At 42.2% G+C, this 20,605-nt stretch overlaps 3 protein-coding genes across 3 annotated transcripts; all 3 read left to right on the top strand.

The window, feature by feature from the left end:
• Positions 1 to 396: 396 nt before the first annotated feature.
• Positions 397 to 3,406, top strand: LOC128298827 (proton-associated sugar transporter A-like). Its single transcript, XM_053034630.1, has 5 exons — positions 397 to 403; positions 960 to 1,215; positions 1,301 to 1,866; positions 1,940 to 2,856; positions 2,921 to 3,406. Exons 1-5 carry the CDS (start codon positions 397 to 399, stop codon positions 3,149 to 3,151), a joined length of 1,977 nt encoding a protein of 658 aa, XP_052890590.1. The 3' UTR covers positions 3,152 to 3,406.
• A 2,393-nt stretch (positions 3,407 to 5,799) lies between these two features.
• Positions 5,800 to 11,705, top strand: LOC128298500 (proton-associated sugar transporter A-like). Its single transcript, XM_053034250.1, has 5 exons — positions 5,800 to 6,122; positions 6,795 to 7,057; positions 9,969 to 10,229; positions 10,316 to 11,220; positions 11,309 to 11,705. The coding sequence occupies exons 1-5, from the start codon at positions 5,815 to 5,817 to the stop codon at positions 11,531 to 11,533; spliced, it is 1,962 nt and encodes a 653-aa protein (XP_052890210.1). The 5' UTR covers positions 5,800 to 5,814; the 3' UTR covers positions 11,534 to 11,705.
• A 3,769-nt stretch (positions 11,706 to 15,474) lies between these two features.
• Positions 15,475 to 20,251, top strand: LOC128298435 (proton-associated sugar transporter A-like). The gene is made up of 6 exons (XM_053034184.1): positions 15,475 to 15,626; positions 18,415 to 18,866; positions 18,933 to 19,593; positions 19,667 to 19,841; positions 19,921 to 20,016; positions 20,082 to 20,251. Exons 1-6 carry the CDS (start codon positions 15,475 to 15,477, stop codon positions 20,211 to 20,213), a joined length of 1,668 nt encoding a protein of 555 aa, XP_052890144.1. The 3' UTR covers positions 20,214 to 20,251.
• Positions 20,252 to 20,605: the final 354 nt, after the last annotated feature.

The following is a 20,605-nucleotide window of genomic DNA, read 5'->3' as shown; positions in this document are numbered from 1 at the left end:
TTTATCTTATATAATAATTTTATGGCTCAAAACCACTTAAATATTGTAAAACTATTTCTTATGATGGTTGCTGTGGCGTAAAAATGCGTACATGGCGGCTCTCCGAAGTCTTTTATTCATCTATATATTTTTTTAAATACTTACGCATCTGGAAAAAAAAACTTTTATTTAGTAAGTGTTTCTCATTTAAAAAAGAAAAAAAACATCAGTTCAATGACTTACCTCAACGAGCACCCTTATCAAGAAACATCCACAAAACGCTTAGTAGGCTTTGGTTTCGCGCAGTTGAGAAGCGCGTGTGAGGGTGTTATTGTGAAAAAAAATTATTTGCTTGAAGAAATGTTCTGCATTTTACTGTTTTAATGGTTGGATTTGATTTCCATTCCTTAAACCACCATGAAAAGTGAGTAAATCAGCGGGACCAAATATTAGGAGATACAGTCATCCGCCAGTCCGCATCGTTCTGGCTGGTTTGTTGATGCAGCATAAAACTAACCGTATAACCGAACGGAAGGAGTAACAACAAGCCGAAAATCATTTCACAGCGAATGAAATCGTTGATAACGTATCACACAGGGATGCGTTTTTTTCGTCGATGTAAAACCATGTCACCCTGCTCGGAGGGTGTAAACAAAAAAGTGAAACAAGACTCCACGAATCACGATTGGACAGTGATGCTACACTGTTTTGGGCCCAATGGGTCAACGGAACGGAATGTCGTGTTTAGTTAGCGTTCATTACTCAAGATGGATTAATGGTTTGTTTGCTCAGTTGTTGCCGAGTGCCGGTTTGACCAGTTAACATACGTTCTAACACAGAGCAGATAGACAGCCCCATTTTACAGCTCACCTTGGCTGTCGAATGTTTGAGCATGAATGGTTATAATTGTGTTTAGTAGTAGAGTAGTTTTCCAATTATTTCCTTTAAAGTCTAATTACATGCAATTTTTCTCACCATAGACACAAGCGCGGATCCAAACAAGGGTGGCAGCGTAGGCACGTCAGGACAATTGCAGGCGGGTACAAGTAGCAACAAGCCCACAACAACGAGAAGAGCAAATCTCAGCGCCTCGCTACAAAGCAGCTTCACAATGGTCGCGGGCAGCAGTACCAATTTCCACTCGGAGTTCCGCAACGATCCGGTGATGAAGGAGATGAGACACATCCGGCAAGAAAATGCACGCCGCCAAAAACACGACTACTCACACGTGTTTAGGTTTGTACCTCACCTTGCACGCCCTGACGTCAGCAATCATGTGTAACTGTGCATCAATGTTTTTTTTGTTCTATTCGCTCCGCAGAAATAAATCCCGGTTCGATTTCGTAAGAATCTCAGCGGTAATAATGGGCATGGAATTCGTGTACTCAGCCGAGACGGCCTTCGTATCACCGATCTTGCTCAGCATTGGCATCGAACATCAGCTAATGACTATGGTTTGGGGCATCTCGCCACTGATAGGCTTTTTCCTATCGCCCGTTATCGGTTCCATCAGCGACCGGTGTCGGTCGAGGTTCGGCCGAAGACGACCGGTGCTGCTAGTGCTTGGCATTGGTCTCATCATCGGTTGCATACTGGTGCCGTTTGGCAAGAATATCGGTGCCTGGTTTGGAGATCTGGGCGAAATTGGAGACGACCCGGCAAACACAATCGGCGGTACGGCCGCCCTGATAGATCTCAACGGGACGATCGTGTCCGATGCGTTCCACTCGTACAACTTCTACCGGGTCGATGAGCAAATCGCCGAACATCGGACGGACTATCGGTGGGCGATCGTCATCACCATCATCGGTACGATCCTCACCGACTTTAACGCGGACAACTGTATGACACCGTCCCGGGCATTCCTGTTGGATGTGTCGCTGCCAGGTGGGAACAGACAGCCATTTTGTTATGCTCAGCGTGTAGTTTCTGTAACGCGAAGTAACGTTCTTATTTCCAGAGGATCATGCCCGCGCGTGTAGTACATTCTCGATTCTGGCCGGGCTCGGTGGTTCGGTGGGTTACGCGATGGGAGGCATCAACTGGGACGAGACGTCATTTGGCGAGTTTCTGGGCGGTAGCATCAAAACCGTCTTCACCCTGGTGGTGATCATCTTTGTCATTTGCCTAACGATCAGCCTTACCAGCTTCCGGGAGATACCGCTTCCGCTGCTCGAATCGGACGAACTGCTACGCCCACTGACGGAAGCAGCGATCAAGAAGGAGAAAGCCCGTCGGCTGAACCAAATTTTCGTGGTAAAAGATGTAAGCAAGGCGCTAACGGCTCAACTGCAGTCGATCCAATCGCCGCAGGATGCCGTACCGCAGAAGATCAACAACGCACTGGTCGATGTGGAGAGGGCCCCGCAGACGAAAGCTGATGCCGAGCTGGAGGAGGAGGACGAGCATGTTCCGATGGGTCCGATGGATTTCATCAAGAGCATCGTCATGATGCCGAAATCGATCGCGATCCTCTGCCTCACGAATCTGTTTTGCTGGATGAGTCATCTCAGCTACGCGCTGTACTTTACGGATTTTGTTGGCGAAGAAGTATTTAAGGGCAATCCGGCCGCACCGTCCTATACGGACGAGTATAAGCTGTTCCTGGAGGGCGTCCGGTATGCCTGCTTCGGTATGGCCATCTATTCCATCTCATGCTCCACCTGCTCGTTCACGATCGAGAAGCTGATCAAGGTGTTGCGGGCCCGCACGGTGTACTGTGGCGGCTTGATAATAGACGCTATCGGTATGGCCTGCATGGCGTTCTTCCCGAACAAGGTGACCGTGTATGTGCTCAGTGCAACCGGTGGAATCGTTTACGCGCTGCTCTTCACCATGCCATTCCTACTGATCGGACAGTATCATGCGAAGGGAACGGTAGGTACTCCACACTATATTGTTCGGTTGGTCATATTTAGACAAGTGCTTTCGTGTTCCACAGTTTAAAGTCGCGAAGCCGGGAGCCGAACCGACCCATGAACGGAAGCGTGGTCTGGCCACGGACATTGCCGTCGTCGGTGGCATGATCTTCGTCGCACAAATCATCGTTGCCCTCGGTATGGGGTCGCTTATCTCTGTCTTCGGTACGACCTCCGTCGTCGTGTTCAGTGCGAGTATTTGCAGTCTGCTGGCCTCGGTGTGTGCATCTCAAGTTGTCTACATGGATTTGTAATTGATGGTTGTCGGAACCGCGTGTCGGATACAGACGGACAGCACGAACCCCACAAACCGTGGTATGGTGGGGACCATTGTGATACCAACCAACGTTAGGCAACTGTTGCTTCTACTACTTTGTGCCGAAAGCGTGCTACTAGGAGCTTATTTAAATCGTGTACGGATGTTGCGGATAAGGCGGCAGATGAATGCGACCGATACTTTTTAGTGTATTGTTTTGTTATAGTTTGACACAATAAACATCTTCGATGCATACGCTTACATGTTGTTCCTGGCCGGGATGATTGATTTGTATGATATTTATTATTAATATTTGAGTTTGTAAAATAAAGTTACATTGATTAAATGCATTTATTGTGATGTTGTTAGATTTGTTCTTTAACCATGGTAAATTTGTATTTGTTTTTTATTGGAATGATGGGTTTTACTTACTTATATTGTGGCTTCCCCTGGATGCGGTCTGACTTAAAGTCACTCGGTCCAGTTCAGAGCAGTGTCTGGAGCCATAGGGAGGTTCAGATTTCCAGATTTACATTGCCAGACGAGTCTTATCAGGGTACCAAATGGGGGTGCCATAATTTAATCACAAGTTTGAAGAATCTCATAGTGCATCTCATGAGCCAAGTTGGATGTTGTTCGTTATAAATTATTAATTAAAATTTTTAAACTTATTACAAAAATTTAAACTTTATTAAATTATAACTAAGAATAAGGATAGTTTAAAGAGGCATGCGACCAAGTTTAAAATACATTTATCATTTGTGGTGCATTCTTGAGCTAGATTCGTATAAAAAGTATGGTATGTTGGTTAGATTGTTTTTGTAACCTTCTTGAATTTAACCGTTTAACCGTTTAATCTGGCCAATCTTCCAAAAATTTTACTTATGCACTTATGCACACAAACGAAAATACAGGGATGGATTTTGCTGAATAAATTATGATCAAACACCGAGCCGATAGCTTAAAAGCTCGAAAAACGTAATCAATTATAGACTTGGTGTTGGGAATTAACTAGCTAATCATATTTTTATCGTATTCTGGACATTGTCTCGACTCAGTGAGTTATCTACGAGCTAATCTTACGCGAACAATCACATTTTTTTTCAAAACTTTTTAGCAACTGTTGACTTTCTTCAGCCAAATCTAACAGTCAGTGGGAACTCTTCTTCCGACAATATGTCCGTAGAAGAAACGGGCTACACGGAAGATTATGCCATTCTCAATCTCAAGCATTATTAGATTTCAATTCGATCTTTGCCAAGGGCGTCCAGAGATCACGCTACCGTTCTGGATTTGCTGACGGTTCGAATCTCTATCATCACTGTTAACCACGCTTGCAATGACTAACAAAGTGGTAAATTCGACCAATTGTGACCAAAGTTTATTTTAACCCTCAAATGCAAACACGACAATAACATGTGCGCCTAAATGTAGGCATTCAGTTGCAGCCACGTTTCAAAGCTGCTGATAAGGAGTATGCTACAAAACACGCGATAATGCTCGCATTTGCACAGTTTGTCGTGATAAATATTGAAGACGAAAATAGAACAATTACAAAACCATTAAAAGGTGGACTGTGTTACTTAATTGAAACACAAACATGATCATCTTACGAGGGACTTAAGTGTAGGAAAAGTACTACACTAACAGTGATTAATCCTTATCATAGAGCTAGTATTACACGATCTAATAACACGAGTAAATAGAACCACAGACGTGATCTTAGTTATCTTAATATCCCGGATATAGTGAAGTAAATACGATGCTGACCTTCATGTCACAGGAAATAAAATGCAAATTATAAGCAATGGTTGCGAGCTATACTAAAAGCAACGTTGCCAACATCGCTGAATTCATGTAAATCGTCGTGTTAATGAAGGATATCCGAACGATCTATATGAAGTTAAGACATTTTATAAGCGAATCAACGTGAATAGTTTGTGAGCGTAGTGGTTTCAATTAAAAATGGCACTAATATGCCACGTCGCAAACAGGGCATCCACGATCGCTAGTAGCTGCGCTGATCTGATGCTAGTCAGCATATTTGCGTTCCCTCCCATTTAGCAGCTCCAGATCCGATGCCGATAAGCTGTCAGTGGCAGCAAGAGCAGTCTGCTTCCATTTCACCTGCCGTCGGCAGATGCCGCTTGCATCCGGCCCAGCCGTAACTGTAAGCCATGAACGTGCCTCCCGGTGACCGGCTTAACATCGTTCGGTGCGCAACGTCATGTCAAATGGGCATTTGATGTGAATGATTCAACGCTGTAATCGACGTACGGGTGCGATACCTGCCGAACGTTTCAGTAGCGACTTGCCACCCGATCGATTAGCTTGCCGGACGGGAGAACAGATTTTGTTTGGCGATGATTTCGGTAACCGTGCACACAGTCTAGGGACGCCCATAACCACATCCCAAACATTCCTTATCGGTGGCGCTTGAGCCGGTTGTTTTTATCAGGTACGGCAATCTAGAATTGTGACACCGTCCATCGGGTGCGGGTGAGTGAGTGTGACGGTGTGGTGTGCGTGTGTGACGCAGGTGACGCAACAGAGTGGTGTTGCTTCTCTGCGGAAAGGTGACGTGACCGTGTGCCCCTTGGCGCTGGTGCAGAGCGGAGTGCAGTTCACACGCGCCGAGCTCAGGCACAGCCTCCGCCTATCATGTACCGGGAGATAAAGGGCATCTACAATTGGCTCGCGTCGTTCGCGATCAGTGGCACGCGGGCGCTGAGCGCTTCCAGACCGATACGGGCGTTACAGTGCAGCAGACGGTACCGGAGCTGTTCCGTTTCCGGGCTAGACGCGACAATGGTAAAGACTGGCTCGGGTGGTGGTTCATCGGCCGCCTCCGGCCGGGTAGTGTTAAGCCGAAAGACCCACACCGGGATCGATCCGGTGGTGGAGGAGTTGCGACGTGTGCGGGAGGAAAATGCACGCCACCAACAGTACGACTATTCGCACGTGTTCAGGTAGGCATGATACGGTGCTGGATGGAATGTGTACGCTAATGGCACCTAAAACGGGTGCGTGTTTAAGTTATGCTTATAAAACGCATTTTGGCGGGTACAGTGTGTGAAGTGTGCATTAAGAGTGTGCATTCTGTGAATGGTATCGGTGATCATTGATCTCGTGAGAAGATCAGTGACGCCAGTGTACTTGACAGTGACAGTAATGATTTTGATTAAGTGACCAGTCGGAAGTCTTTTAGACCAGAAGCTTTTAGACAAGATAAATCAAAGATCAATTCTATCATGATACAAATACGATACCTTGAACCTTTACCATTACTGCTATTTACTGACAACTCTGCTTGTGCCGAGTGTGTTCCGACAAATGTTCCGACAAAGTTTACTAATAAGTGACTCTAGTGATAAAGTGTTGTGCTGAAACATATTTAATAGAGTAAATAGCTCCAGTAATTTAAAAGAAAACGAAAGTCCAAGAATAGAAATCATAAAGTTTTTTTTTGCAAGAGAATGACTGGCACACAGCGTAGAGATTAGCTCATAATCAACTTCTAGTGCTGTAAAGATACCACCTTATGGATCGCCACATCCAACGTAGTGACTCGCGCCCAAACAAACAGCACTGCACAGTGGAAAACAAGCTTTTCATCCTTCGTTTTGCAACTTGTTTGGCAGGAAAAAATCGCTGCTCGACTTTGTCCGGCTGTCGTTCGTTATCATGGGCATCGAGATTGTCTACTCAGCTGAGACGGCCTTCGTGACACCGATTCTGCTGGGCATCGGCATCGAACATCAGCTGATGACGATCGTCTGGGGAATTTCACCGCTCATCGGCTTCATCGTGTCACCGTTTCTTGGCACGTTCAGCGACCGGAGCCGGTCCCGACTGGGTCGACGCCGGCCTCTGCTGCTGGTGCTCGGGATGGGACTCGTACTAGGTGAGTGGCCCTTTAAACGCTGGCACGTGTCGGAAACCCGTTTGTAGTACCCTATGATTCTATGTGTTTTAGTGGTAGTGATCAATGAGAGGGTGAGATGGATAAGATGCATGTGCAGTAGTTGTTTTGATGCCGAGTTATTGTACAAAGGGTAGGAGAAAATTAGAAGATCGTATATTGGAACCAGTGAACTTATCTGATGTAATGTCAGACATTCTATATAATCGTTGAAAATAGATTTACTTACTACATTCAAACATGCCATGTGAATGGCGTTGTATTTTATCGCGCATTAGTTGTTCTGAAATATCATTTCCCTTGTGTGTTTTGTATGTTGCTCATTCATCTCGAGCCCGCAGCTATTTGTTTATCGCTCCATCACCAGCGGCGTGTGTTCACATGCATAGAGCGTACGGTTTACAAGCAAACCACGATTCATCAAGCATCAATCATTGCGTTGCGATACAATCCAAACACAAAGTCTAGTTGCCGAATGTCGTCGTTTTCTGCGGTAGTAAAACGAATTGCCGACCGCTTATCGAGCGGCTTAATGTGATATCGCTACAAAACCACACTTTGGGCGCTACCATTGCCCAAACTCAAGCTTGAATTATTCGGGTGATCGATTATTCGATGACTCAATAAGCTTATCATGCATCACAGTTTATTACTTCGTCCAGCTCACACCGGCACGCGGTTGTGTTTGGCTGAGTTATCACACAATGTACTTTGATTTAATTTAATTTTTTACCATTCGATTACCGATGGATTGAATGTGAGCATGTTTGTGCTTTTGTATTCCTTCGGTTTGCTCCCAGTGCGCGAGCGCAGTCCCTGGTGTTTGCATCGTTTCAGGATGACTTTTGTTGCTCATTCAGCTAATGAGCGGTGCATAATGCATGCGCGCTGATAATCTTTAATCTATAAGGACTGTAAAACAATTTTGCGCTAGGGACGTGTTCTCTTTGTTGACCTTATGCGAGCAAACGTTGCTTTGGTGCGGGAAGACGAGAGTCGTTTAATTTTTGTTTGTTTCTTTAAGTTGCGCAAACATAAACGCAGGGAGAGAAACGAATCAATAATATGTGTTAAGAAATTGCAGTGATGATACATTTCTTGTGAAATGTGTATATTTTTTGTAAAGTATTTCGTATATGAATAGCAGTTTGAAAAAAAAACAAACATATAAGCTCATATATGGTTGTTATTGATTAAATGCAGTGCGGCGTATATATCTCCTGCTTTAATCAAACCCATTTTAAAAGGTATATATGTTTGCTATCAATTTATTTAAGAAATACAGCACAAAAACGCTATGGAAATTCCTTTAAAAATTTTGTTGAAAAAATCCAAGGGTGCCAGTTATCAGTTAGATTAATCAGTTAAAATCAGATAGAATTAAATAGTCAATATGAATTTAATTCATATTGCCATATCGATATTGTGATTTTGCTGTCTATATGAAAGCTGTATTTTAAGTAAGTTTTTTTAAAATTGTGGGTAGTGTTTTAAAAAGAATAAGGTGTTCAGTGTTATGCTTAGTACTCTGTACTATCGAAAACATCTAATTAATCTTTATATTACACAACAAGTGAGAATTCGTAGTGAGATTCTTTATAACTATTGTTCCCTATAAAATTAAAACACGATTTATAAAGATTAAACTTATTTGATGAAAAGATGTTTTCAAAATTTGAATATTTCATTAAACTTTTCACAACCGAGCATGTCCAGGATAGCATTTTCGCACAGGTCGAGGTATTTTGAGCTTGAGCTTGAGGGATATCTAGTAAACATACCTTTTATGTTGGTGATATTTTCTAGCCGGAGGTGATTGAGACGACACAACGTAAATAAAAGCTTTACTTGTATAAGTACTTAATTTATTAAAATAATGTGTAGTGTAATGTCCACACCAAGCGTTATCTCGTACGTTTCTTGAATCAGACTTCCGCATCCTGATCGTAGACGAAATAACGATCCCGATCATCCTGCTCTCGTAGGGCTCATTCAATTATTACGTAACGCTGATGAGGGGGGGGGGGGGGGGGGGGGGGTGAGTACCAGCGTTACGATTTGTTACATAGAGAGGGGGTTTAACTTTTTGTTACGTAACATACAATAAGATTATACTTAGATTCCCGCTTCATATTGTATGTATGAAAAATTAACTTATTCAAGGGATTTTTATACAAATTCCATGTTAGCTATCTACTTGTCGTTTGTTTAAAGGGCAGGACTCTTGGTATCTCCTGATACCAACCCATTAATAACTTCTGGTTGACAGATTGTGATTTTGGAATTCTGTGTGTTATAGTGGATCCAATTTGCATTTGCATCGTCGACTCTTAAAACTTAATTGAGCTTGAAGAGCACTAAACAGACTCAGAAAGATGCATCCAGTTGAGGATCAATCTCCTTGGAGGCCCAGGGCGGAAATATAGTTGGGGCCTCTAATTTTAAAAACGATGACGGGGGAGCAATGAGACAAAGCGAAAAGCGCAGGAAAAGAAGGCGCCCCTGAACTCACTTTGAGTTCTTGGGGTGGCCACGGTCAAATTTCACCAGGGGCCGTTATTCCGTTATTTTGACGTGATCCATTCACTGAAGTCTGACAAGTCTGATTCTTTGCAGGATGTCGAGTTTGTCTTATACAGTTCGTTGTAATATAAATACTTTTTTTTACTCAAAACAACTATAATACGGAAATTCATTTAGCCGAACCTATAGGATAATTGGTAAAAAATTTTAAAATATACATTTCATCACATTTAAAATCCCCGTATTGACTTTTGGTTCTACGCTACATTAAGCAGTAAATAAAAAAAAAGTTAAAATAAAATCTTATCTTTCAAACTATGGATTGTCAATTTAGTAACCAAATTCATATTTTTCAATAACACTTTTTCAGGATGCCTGTTGTTGCCGTTTGGAGAAACGATCGGGCACTGGCTAGGTGACATAGGAGAGTCCGGAGAGCCTGTGATAAACAACACAGTAACGATCGATCGAAACTACAACCCATACCAGTCGTCTTCATCATCCGTAGCTACCACGGACCATTACAAATGGGCCATAGTGGTGACTATACTCGGCACGATTCTGTTAGACTTTTGTGCGGATTCTTCCCAAGCACCATCTATGGCCTATCTGCTGGATGTGAGTCTTCCGGGTATGTAGAAGATATATTGGTCGGTAGTATTGTATCCGTTTGAATGACTATAAACCATTTAATATACACTTTTCTTCCTTTTCTAGAGGACCACGGACAAGCCTGCAGTACGTACTCACTACTGTCCGGTGTTGGTGGTTGCATTGGCTATCTTATCGGGGCCATCGATTGGGATGGTACGGTGCTCGGAGAGTTTCTTGGCGGAAATATTAACACTGTCTTCATCCTGGTTACGGTGATATTCGCCCTCTGTCTTGGTGTAACTGTATCAAGTTTTCGAGAAATTCCACTTCCACTGATGGAGCGCAATGAGCTACTTCAACCATTAACCGAACGCATCATAGCCAAGGAGCGAGAACGCTTCACCAGCCAAAAGAATCTGCTTCCGATGAAAGACATTGCAGGCGAGCTCTTACTACAGCTCGACGGTGAACACGATCCTCCGGATGAGGATCATTCTTTTTCTCATGAAGATAAGAAACCTCTGCTGAATGCTGAATTTCTCGAGGAGGAGCCACAAAGCAGTAAACGATCGGCAAAAGAGTTCCTGAAGACCACCTTCCGAATACCATCCACACTCGGCGTGCTCTGTGTGACGAATCTGTTCTGCTGGATGAGCCACATCAGCTATTCGCTGTACTTTACGGATTTCGTTGGCGAGAACGTGTTCGGTGGTGACCCGATGGCACATTCTGACTCGGATGAGTACGCACTGTACATTGAAGGCGTCCGGTATGGGTGTTTCGGAATGGCCATTTACTCCATTGCGTGCTCCACGTACTCGTACACGATCGAACGTATGATAAGGCTGTTTCGAGCGCGGACCGTATACAGTGGTGGCTTGTTGATTGATTTTGTCGGCATGCTGTGCATGGCCATGTTCCCCAACAAAGTGACGGTGTATGTGTTCAGCGTTACTGGCGGCATTGTTGGCGCACTGCTCTTCACAATGCCGTACATCATATTGGCGAAGTATCATGCAAAAGGATTGGTAAGTTGTGGAAATGGAAAATACATCTGTTTATGGGCTTTGTAATATCGAATAACATACAAAATCCTTTTCCTTTTCCCTTCCTCAGCTCGATTCGTGCAATGAAACGAACCCAATGCAACCACGGCGTGGGCTAGCGTCGGACATTTCAATCATAGGCAGCATGTTATTTGTAGCACAAATCATTCTCTCCCTTTCGATGGGTCCACTGGTAACGCTAACCGGTACGACGGCATCAGTCATTTACACGGCCAGCGTATGCAGTCTCCTGGCGTCGATATGTGCCACCCAGGTCCAGTATCTGGATCTGTAGTGCGGTGGGTGCTATTACCGTGCATTTAAGTTTGTAAGCCACGCAATGTGATACTTGGGGTAGCGAAGCGATGTTCGGATAAGGCTAGCAATAATAACCGATAGACTATTATACTAATGACAAGTTTAATGTGCATAATGTAATAAAATGAAGTGAGAAGAGTAGAAATCTATTAATCCAAACCATTAAAATCATCGTGTGCATTAAATTGTGCTTTTGTTCAGTTTTGCTCCAAATGAAACATTGTTGCGCTTTGAGCGAAATGCGCCTAAAGGTATGCATGCAATAAACATTAGATTTTCACCACACCTGGAACCAGGAGGACATTTTCTAGTGCTAATTTATAGACTGTTTTTTAAGAAAAACTGTAATAAGTACGTTCAGAAATCTGATTTAATATAAAATTTCATTAGCATACAACATACAAAGAATAATTCACTGTAATTCATGACTGCACTTAAGAATAGTTTTAACATATAGCAATATCATTCTGACCAAGATCTATTTGTACTATTTCCTAAGGGTTTGAACTACATGTTTTGTTTTTTTTTACAATTTACAATTCACAATTTACAATTATTGTAAAATTAAAATTGTCGTTAATTCGTTAATTCGAAAATATTTAGACAAAAAATGTGTTTTTCATTTCAACGCCTGACGAGTATGCAATGCGTATTACAGTCCCTGTAAAACAAATTTAGAAATAATTAACGTGCGTAATGATCGATCGATTGTTTCATTTGCTACCTTATTTGAATTCTTTTTTCGATATGAAAGTGTTTAGAAACTATCTAACCAATACTATAATGTGAAATATAATTTTTCATTTAATTCACTTGCTCACCCTATTCGCCATTTTGATCTGCTGCAGGAGTTCAATCAGCCAAACCATCTTCCACACCAAAACACACGTACCCGTATTACTTCATTCAGTAATTCATTCTTCTCATACATTTTTAACTAATCATCGTAGATAACATGGCCAATTGTACTGCCATGCGAATTCAGAATGCTTTTTCCATTATAAAAACACAATAAACGTTTTATTGGGTACGCTTTGTTGTGATTGGTGAGCAATTTGGGCAACAGATAACTATCACACATTGACCTTAACATGTTCTGGTGGGAAATGGGAAATGGCGGTGAAAAACGTCGAAAACATCTGGAAACAAATCGTGGGACTCATTATCGTCTTGATTAAAAAGTCCTATCAATTGTAGGGCCTCATAGTCTAAGGGGAGCTTTGGCAATCGGTAAGATATTGCACTAGATGCGGTCTATCAATGAACAGCGAGTGCAAACGTTGGATTTATTGTCGTAAAAGTGCTGAATTTGTAGCGATAATAGCGATGCGATTAATGTGTGTATCCTTCAGCACGCTCATTGGCTCAGTAATGGTTCGGCCGCATGCATTTGACGTATAGCGCTCGGTGTGATTATTTACAACTTACTCTTTTATTATGTAGAACGATATGTGTCTGCACTTTGGTAAGGATTAGGTAAGATTATTGAATGATTGTTGTTCCCATTGTGCACTGGTTGAGAAAGTCTGGGAAAAACCTTGCCAAATTACGACATTAACAGTTCATTAATACTTTAACAATCAAGTGATAACGTTTATGATAAACTAGTTTTAAATTCACTTCATCCACAGTTGGCACATTCAAAGCACCGCGATTCTTATAAGCAATCAGCTAGCAAGCAAAAAATCCCACTAAAACGTGTTTGAAAATTACTGTTCAGCCATAGGCACTGAGTGATTTTTTTGTCCCCGTTCTGCATGCTGATCGTGTTGACGAATTGATTCTGATCGCACCGATTAACTGAAACGATCGTACCGCATAATGACCTTCCACTTATGCCAGAAGTAATAACAGGTTACTCACCGATTGGTGGACCTACGGATCACCGTTTTACTGAGAGGGTGCAAAGTGGTAGTGAAGCCAAAAAATAAACATAAACTGCTGTAACTGGAGGCGCGCAGCAACGAGAATCCAAATAGACAACCACTGGATGACTATGAAGAATTAAGGTGACCTTCAAGAGGTTTACAGTTATTCCAGTTAGGATCCCGCATGATCGTCATTGATGTATAGCATGATATCTATCATGAGATTGATCAGTATCCTTTGTTATGTTCACATATTGAAAAGTTCAAATAAGAAACAGTATAAATTCTGTTAGTCACAATCAGAATTGAATAAATCAGAATTCTTGATTCCAACGAGAAAAAAAAAGAAACGAAATCAAGACCAGTGCAATCATGGTAGAGGAAGACACATTTTAATTTAATCATACAACTAGCTAATAAAGGTAACGATTTAAACTATTGCTCTTATAATATTATCTGAACTGTCATTGTTACCAGGACAACCAACAGTGAAAAGCTCTGAGATTTTCTTAATTGGATAGATACCTCCAACCGGATATAAATGTACTTAAACTTCAGTTTCTGAAAAGGTTAAATGTGTTGTGACTGTTGCTCAGCAGCCGGCTATAGATACAGATATATTGAAGGAGTTGTAGAATTCATTGATAAGTAAGATGTTTAGGAATTGTAAACATATTTTTATTAGTACTTTTAAGCTGGTTACTGCAGAACTGCGAGTATCTCTTTATACATATTGGAAATCTATTCCTGTCTCAAAGGGAAATAAAATAAGAAAATTGTTTCCAGAGAGATCATTCTACCTACTTTCTTCATACTACCTTAGTGAGAACTCTTGAACTTTCTTGGTAACTGAAATTTTGTAATGTAAAAGTGATTCAAGATGATCGGTTGTCCATCCGTGGATTTATCTCTTTTCTGTAATTGTAATTCCGCAATTATTCCTGTCGAGTATCAGAGATTCCAAGTTACTTCGCGCATTCTCAAACCCATCACGTAATCAGCGCAACCCGGTGTTGCTAACCATCACAATGCACACGATATGGGCATTTCAGCTCTCATCATAACTCAATCGAAACGGATCCTGCAATCGAGCGTCCTGTTTTGGGCTATGCAGTCACGCGTTTGGTTTGGGCAGTATGCTTCCCAAAACAAAACGGTCCCATAAACGACTGATACTGCTGAATAACTACGCGCTGAACTGACCTTTATCGGAGGAACGGACCACGATTAAAGAGCCTGCAAATACCACGCAGCCCTATTTAGGATAATAAACTGTGGCCGTAAAACTCTGCCTTATCAGAGGCTATTCGGAACGATACTTTCTTCGAATTTGTGATCACCTACCCGCACGTCCTTGGTTCAGAACGGCGGGTGACGGGCTGAAGTTTCTCAGCTAAACGGCCCCTGCAAGCATATGTCGTTGGTGGTGGTGATGGTGCACAGCTGGTTTGTACAGGTAATCGCGACGCCGGTATAAAAAGGCGTTTGTTACCGGCGACACGGTTTAGTTGCGTTCTCGCGTCGTGTCTCGCAGAGTGGCTCGGGTGAAATAGGAATTCCCGGTTTTCGGTTCCATATTGGTGAAGCTATATAGTGAAGTCTAACAATACAACATTTTATCTGCTGAAGTCTCAGGCTCTAACGTGATAGAGCCGTTGTGAATGTAGTGCTTGTGAAGTTAGCGTGTGGGATGTGTGGGGGAATCCGTTTTCTGCAGGATCGACGCGTTTTTAACACGAAAAGGTTGTGAGATTGTGCCTCTGACGTTGCAAGAGCTCAAATCACACCGGAAATCAGCAGGATGTATGCAACAGTGTCTGTATTCCCCGGTGACGGGTGAGCAAAGTGAGAGTTTAGCAAATAACTCCAAGTGCTACTAGAGGGGTATCACAGAGGGCCATTAAGTGTCATTTGAGTTTGTTCAAAAAGGAAAAAAAAAGTTTTGTTTTGAAGTTACTAGTGCATCTTTTGGACAGGGTTGAACAGTGAGTGTCATCTGTTTGATCAGCCCGTTCTGCCAATTCCGTCCGTGATAGCGACCATCCACGACATGGCGGACACGATGGAACAGCCCGAAACGGATGTCGTGGTGTACGCGAACGGAAATTCGGTACCGAGCGATCAGGAGATTATGGACAGCATGTTGCAGGTGCGCTTTCTGCATGCCAAAAAGCAAGATCGCGATTATTCACATTTGTTCAGGTAATTAGAGCCGCAACAGGTGGACTGTGGTGCTGCGGGTTGGATGAAAATGATGATGGGTTTGTCTGTATCACCGACAAGCTGTTTATAATTTCAACGGAAATTATCTGCTCACTGAAGCATTTTAAAATGACGTTATAATTGTCCCGGTAAACACGTGCTCTAGTGTACTGGTTTGAGCAAGAAAACATTGGTCAGTATTTTGCGCGGTATAATTAGAATGTACTGTATGGTTTTATAAATTTGCAATTAGAATTAGATTATTAGATTTTTCTTTTCCTTTAGAATTGGATGTTACTGTGTTAATATTTAACGCTTCGTTCGTTTGACTCACTATTTTACCTAAAGGAACTGAGGATTATGTTTCATTCCAAACCTCATGATCGTGGAATATACCTTTTTGTAGTAAATTTTGACTTAAAATAGTGATGTATTTAGTTATAGTTGAATGCTTAAAAGGTTTAACAATAGTTTGCTTGTTTCATACAACTAGCATAAAGTATCAAATATATCTTAAAAAATGGCGTACATTATTTTTTAATCAAGCTTTTGTGTATTTTATTTAATATCTTGAAAATTATTTCATGTTAGCATTTTTATTATGTTTATCATTTATTTCGTGATAACTGATGAATTATATAGCAACACCACAATAATTAAACAATGCTATAAATGTTGGCAATGGAGGACTTCCTCTCCCATGTGTCATTGACATAATTTCCCAATAAGAGTGACGTATAAACGCTTTACAATTGTTGTAAAATGAATATCTTAATGCTTTTACTTGTACAGCGAGGTACCTTTACGATCCAGACAGAGCAGCATGATAAAGGTACTGTTGCCGGTACTAACGAAGTGTCAATTAATAACGCATTGCAACCAACCCGAGCTAGATTACACAGGTTTGGTTTATGGTTTCTATCTGTCATTACTAACGGCTACGGACTAATCTCCCATTGGACAGGTTTATCGACCATCGTTGACCGATCGTATGGGAGGTGAGCGTCAAATCTTATCGTCAAATTTTTGCAAACTTGTTGGGGTTTTTCTGAACAATTTGAAATGGTCGTATCAAATGGCGAACCATGTTATTTGCTCGTATTTGACGTCAGGTCATGGTAGCTATCTTCCGGCATACATTGCCCTTTCGTGGATTTGTATTCTTTCCCGTTGCTTTAGGCATTAAATCTCACGCGGTGGGGAGGTGGTTTATTTCGGGGATCACACTTAAGGTGGACCTCTTTTTATCTCCATGCATCAGTTGATCTCATCCCACCGTAAGAGATAATCTGTCCAATTTATAGTCCAAAGCAAAGAAACGGTTGCCAACAGGTTAGATAAGTGCATCAGGCAGTTGATGTGATTTATTTGCCGTTGCTTTTTGTTTTGTATAAACATCAACGTGCAGGTGTAAGCAAAGCTTTTTATGAGCACCAAAAGATGTACACTTTTTTCATTTGACGTCTGTCTGACAAGTATTAGTGTGATCAGTTTGAGTTAAACATTAATTCTGGCTGCAGGCACGATCTGTGCTATAATATTATGATATCTGTACTTCAATCATGATATCTGTAATGCAAAGTAATGACATCAATCTAAAATTTTTTTAATAAAATAATTATTTAAAAGCTCACAAAAAAACCCCAAAATGTTTAACATTAATAAAAAAATAAAATATATATTATACTAAGCATTTAAGCATTTCGTAATCAATCAAAGCATTATAAATTATACAAAGCAAATTTCTTTTACAATGTATCAGCCCGGGAACACTCTGTGCTAGCTGATGATCCTCAATCCATCTTGGAAAATAACTCACCATGAACTATTTGTCTGTGTGCCACCAGGTGGATAACTGATCTCTGTGCTGATGAAAACTCTTTTAAGCTAATGTAAGCTCAAACAAATCGCTAACAATGTTTAATCTGCTGCAGGAGATTCTTTTTTTCACCTTGGCGTCAGTGAGCTTCACAATGAACCATTGACGAATCGTTCAACCAAATATTAGTTGTTGTTTCTGGAACGTATGCTAGCAGCAGAACAACCATTCTGAGGCATGGGTACGACGTCGTAACAGAGATAATGGGCAGGCGGGTTCTAGAATACGATAGGTGTTGGTCAAACTATGCGGCATACAAAATAAAATTAAACTTTTCTGCGTCATACTTTGTGACCAGTGGTGATAACCGGGATGTGCAGATTTAGTCCTCCACGATAGCGGGGCAAGGTTTTATGACTAAGAGTCACACGTTTGCCTTTAGATCTCTGCTACAGGAATGACCCAATCGTCAACTAGACATTTGCTATATCTCTGATTTTGATATCTCGTACAGAAGCTACATATTATAGCCATAACTATATATACTATACAAAGGGTCTCTTATAATTTTTTTTCGTTAGGTCGGTCTGGCCATATCGACTTATTTTACCACGAAACCGGATAGTTCCAACCGTTCTACGGGGAATTGGTCCGAATGGGATTTTGATCCGGTTCGTTCGTGTCAAGACCGGCGCCGATATCATCATGCTCTCCAGGCCAATCAATTAAGAAACCAATCCAAGAAACCAATCAATTAAGCGACCTCTATGGACCTATCTCTAGTGTTTTTCATTAAGTTCTACAAATAAAACTTTGTTATTACTCTGTTTACCATAATTTCCCTTTTTCTATAAGTTCTTTATTGACTTAGGCCCACTGTAAATTTACTCACATGTTGCTACGAATTATTTTCATAAATCTTTTCAAGTATACCAGCTTTGTAACGAATTCTGTTTTCTTTAATAATAGGAAAAAATCCAGATTGCAATTGATACGAGTTTCCATGGTTATTGTCGGTATTGAGTTCCTGTACGCCGCCGAGACGGCATTTGTCACACCGATCCTGTTGGGGATTGGTCTGTCCCACACATTCATGACAATGATCTGGGCATTTTCGCCGGTGCTGGGGTTCTTCATTGCGCCCATGATTGCCTCCTTCAGTGATACCATACGGATACAGTGGGGACGGCGTCGGCCCGTCCTGCTAGCGTTGGGTCTCGCGATGATGGCCGGCATGTGGATACTGCCCCACGGTAAAGCAATCGGTGTGTTCTTCGGTGATCCAGACGTGCCAGTCGATCAGATGGAAGGTTTCCGGTGGTCCATCCCGGTTACGATAGTGGGGCTCGTGCTTACGGACTTCGATGCCGAAACGAGCAATGGTATTGCACGAGCCTACTTCATGGACATGTGCACACCAGGTAAGTTTATTCTTACATCTCATTTACACCGTAGCGCTGATCTTCCATTTGTTTGTTGATCTTCAGATGATCAGGCACGCGTACTGACGACGGCTATGTTCATCGGTGGGCTGGGAGGTACGGCCGGGTATGTGCTGGGTGCGATCGACTGGAGTCAAACCAATCTTGACATCCTCGGCAGCAACGAAGCGACTGTATTCATGTTCGTGTTCATCGTACTCGGAATCGGATTGCTGATCACGTTAACCAGTTACCGTGAGGTGCCTTTGCCCTTGATCGAGAGTGATCCACTGCTGCGACCGATCAACTCGAACGCATTCGAGGCGGAGAAGTCTCGCCAGCTGGCCGTGTACAGCATCTCCAAGGACGTTCTGCTCGATCCGGTGAAACCAGACAAGGAGGCAGCACAGTCGATGGATGAGGACGATGACGATAAGCCCCTGAAGTTGCGCGATTTCTTGCGGAACATTGTCCGGATGCCGAAGAGCCTTTTCATACTGTATTCCACGCAGTTCTTCTCGCAGCTCGGCTACCTCAGCTACTGTCTCTATTTTACCGACTTTGTGGGTGCTGAAGTGTTTGGCGGAGATGTTTCCGCACCACCGGGATCACCGGAAGCGGCACTGTATGAAGAAGGAGTACGGTACGGTTGCTGGGGTATGGCAGTATTTGCCGTGTGCAGTGCATCCTACTCGGCCATCATCGAACAGTTGGTGAAGCGATTCAGGTAAGTATCATACGGAACCGGGCCATGCATGAAGAAGAGGAAAGTGAGCCATTAATCGTATCCTTCTCCCTAGCGCTCGCCCAGTGTACATGGGAGGACTGTTGCTGTTCAGCTTGGGCATGTTGCTTATGGGACTGTTCAAGGAGAAGTTTATGATCTTCATTGCCTGTCCGACTGTAGGCATTATGTACGCCACGATGTACTCTCTGCCGTACTTACTGGTGTCTCAATATCACTCCAAAAACTCAGTAAGTGATCTTCTTGTAGTAACGCTTCAGGTATTTAAAATGTAAAAATACATCTTACTTGAATTGATTCGAATTTCAGTTCGAAATGAAGGATGGAAAATGCATACCAAACACAACTAAGCGTGGCTTCGGTGCTGACGTTTCCCTGATGAGCAGCATGCTTTTCCTCGCACAGGTGCACTGAGTCTCCACGTTACTCCCAGTAATGATGCTAATAGCATAATGTTCCTACACTTACAGCTCATCATATCGCTGGCCATCGGAAGCATTATTGATGCGGTAGAAACGAACGTGGTGGTCATCTTCTCTGCAAGCATTTTCTCTCTGGTCGCTGCCTTGACGGCTTCCCAGATTGTCTACATGGGACTGTGATAGATAATTCGATAGGATATGGACATTCTGGAATGGGACTGCGTGGAACGAGCAATTAATAAGGACATGTGATAAACTATACCTTTAATCCGATAATGCACAACTAATAATTCTTGGCCGAGAAGGTATTCGGTGGCAACTTCTTGGTGCAAGAAAATGTTAATAAACACATCTCACTGAGTGAAATGACTTGCTTGTAGAATATGAAATTAATTAAGCGTAATTATTTGAGTAAATATGAAATTATTGGACCAAAATTCCATTTTAAAAACACGTTTTACAAACTAGTAGAAGTTTTTTTTCTAACCACCAACTCTTGTTTCTAAATTTTCTTGTGTATAGTTCTAATAGTGGCAAGAAGACAAAATGATTCGCAAACGTTTAATTCGTTT

This window comes from Anopheles moucheti, chromosome 2, assembly GCF_943734755.1.
Source record: "Anopheles moucheti chromosome 2, idAnoMoucSN_F20_07, whole genome shotgun sequence".
NCBI classification, from domain to species: domain Eukaryota; kingdom Metazoa; phylum Arthropoda; class Insecta; order Diptera; family Culicidae; genus Anopheles; species Anopheles moucheti.
This window is presented reverse-complemented; position numbering and strand designations above follow the sequence as displayed.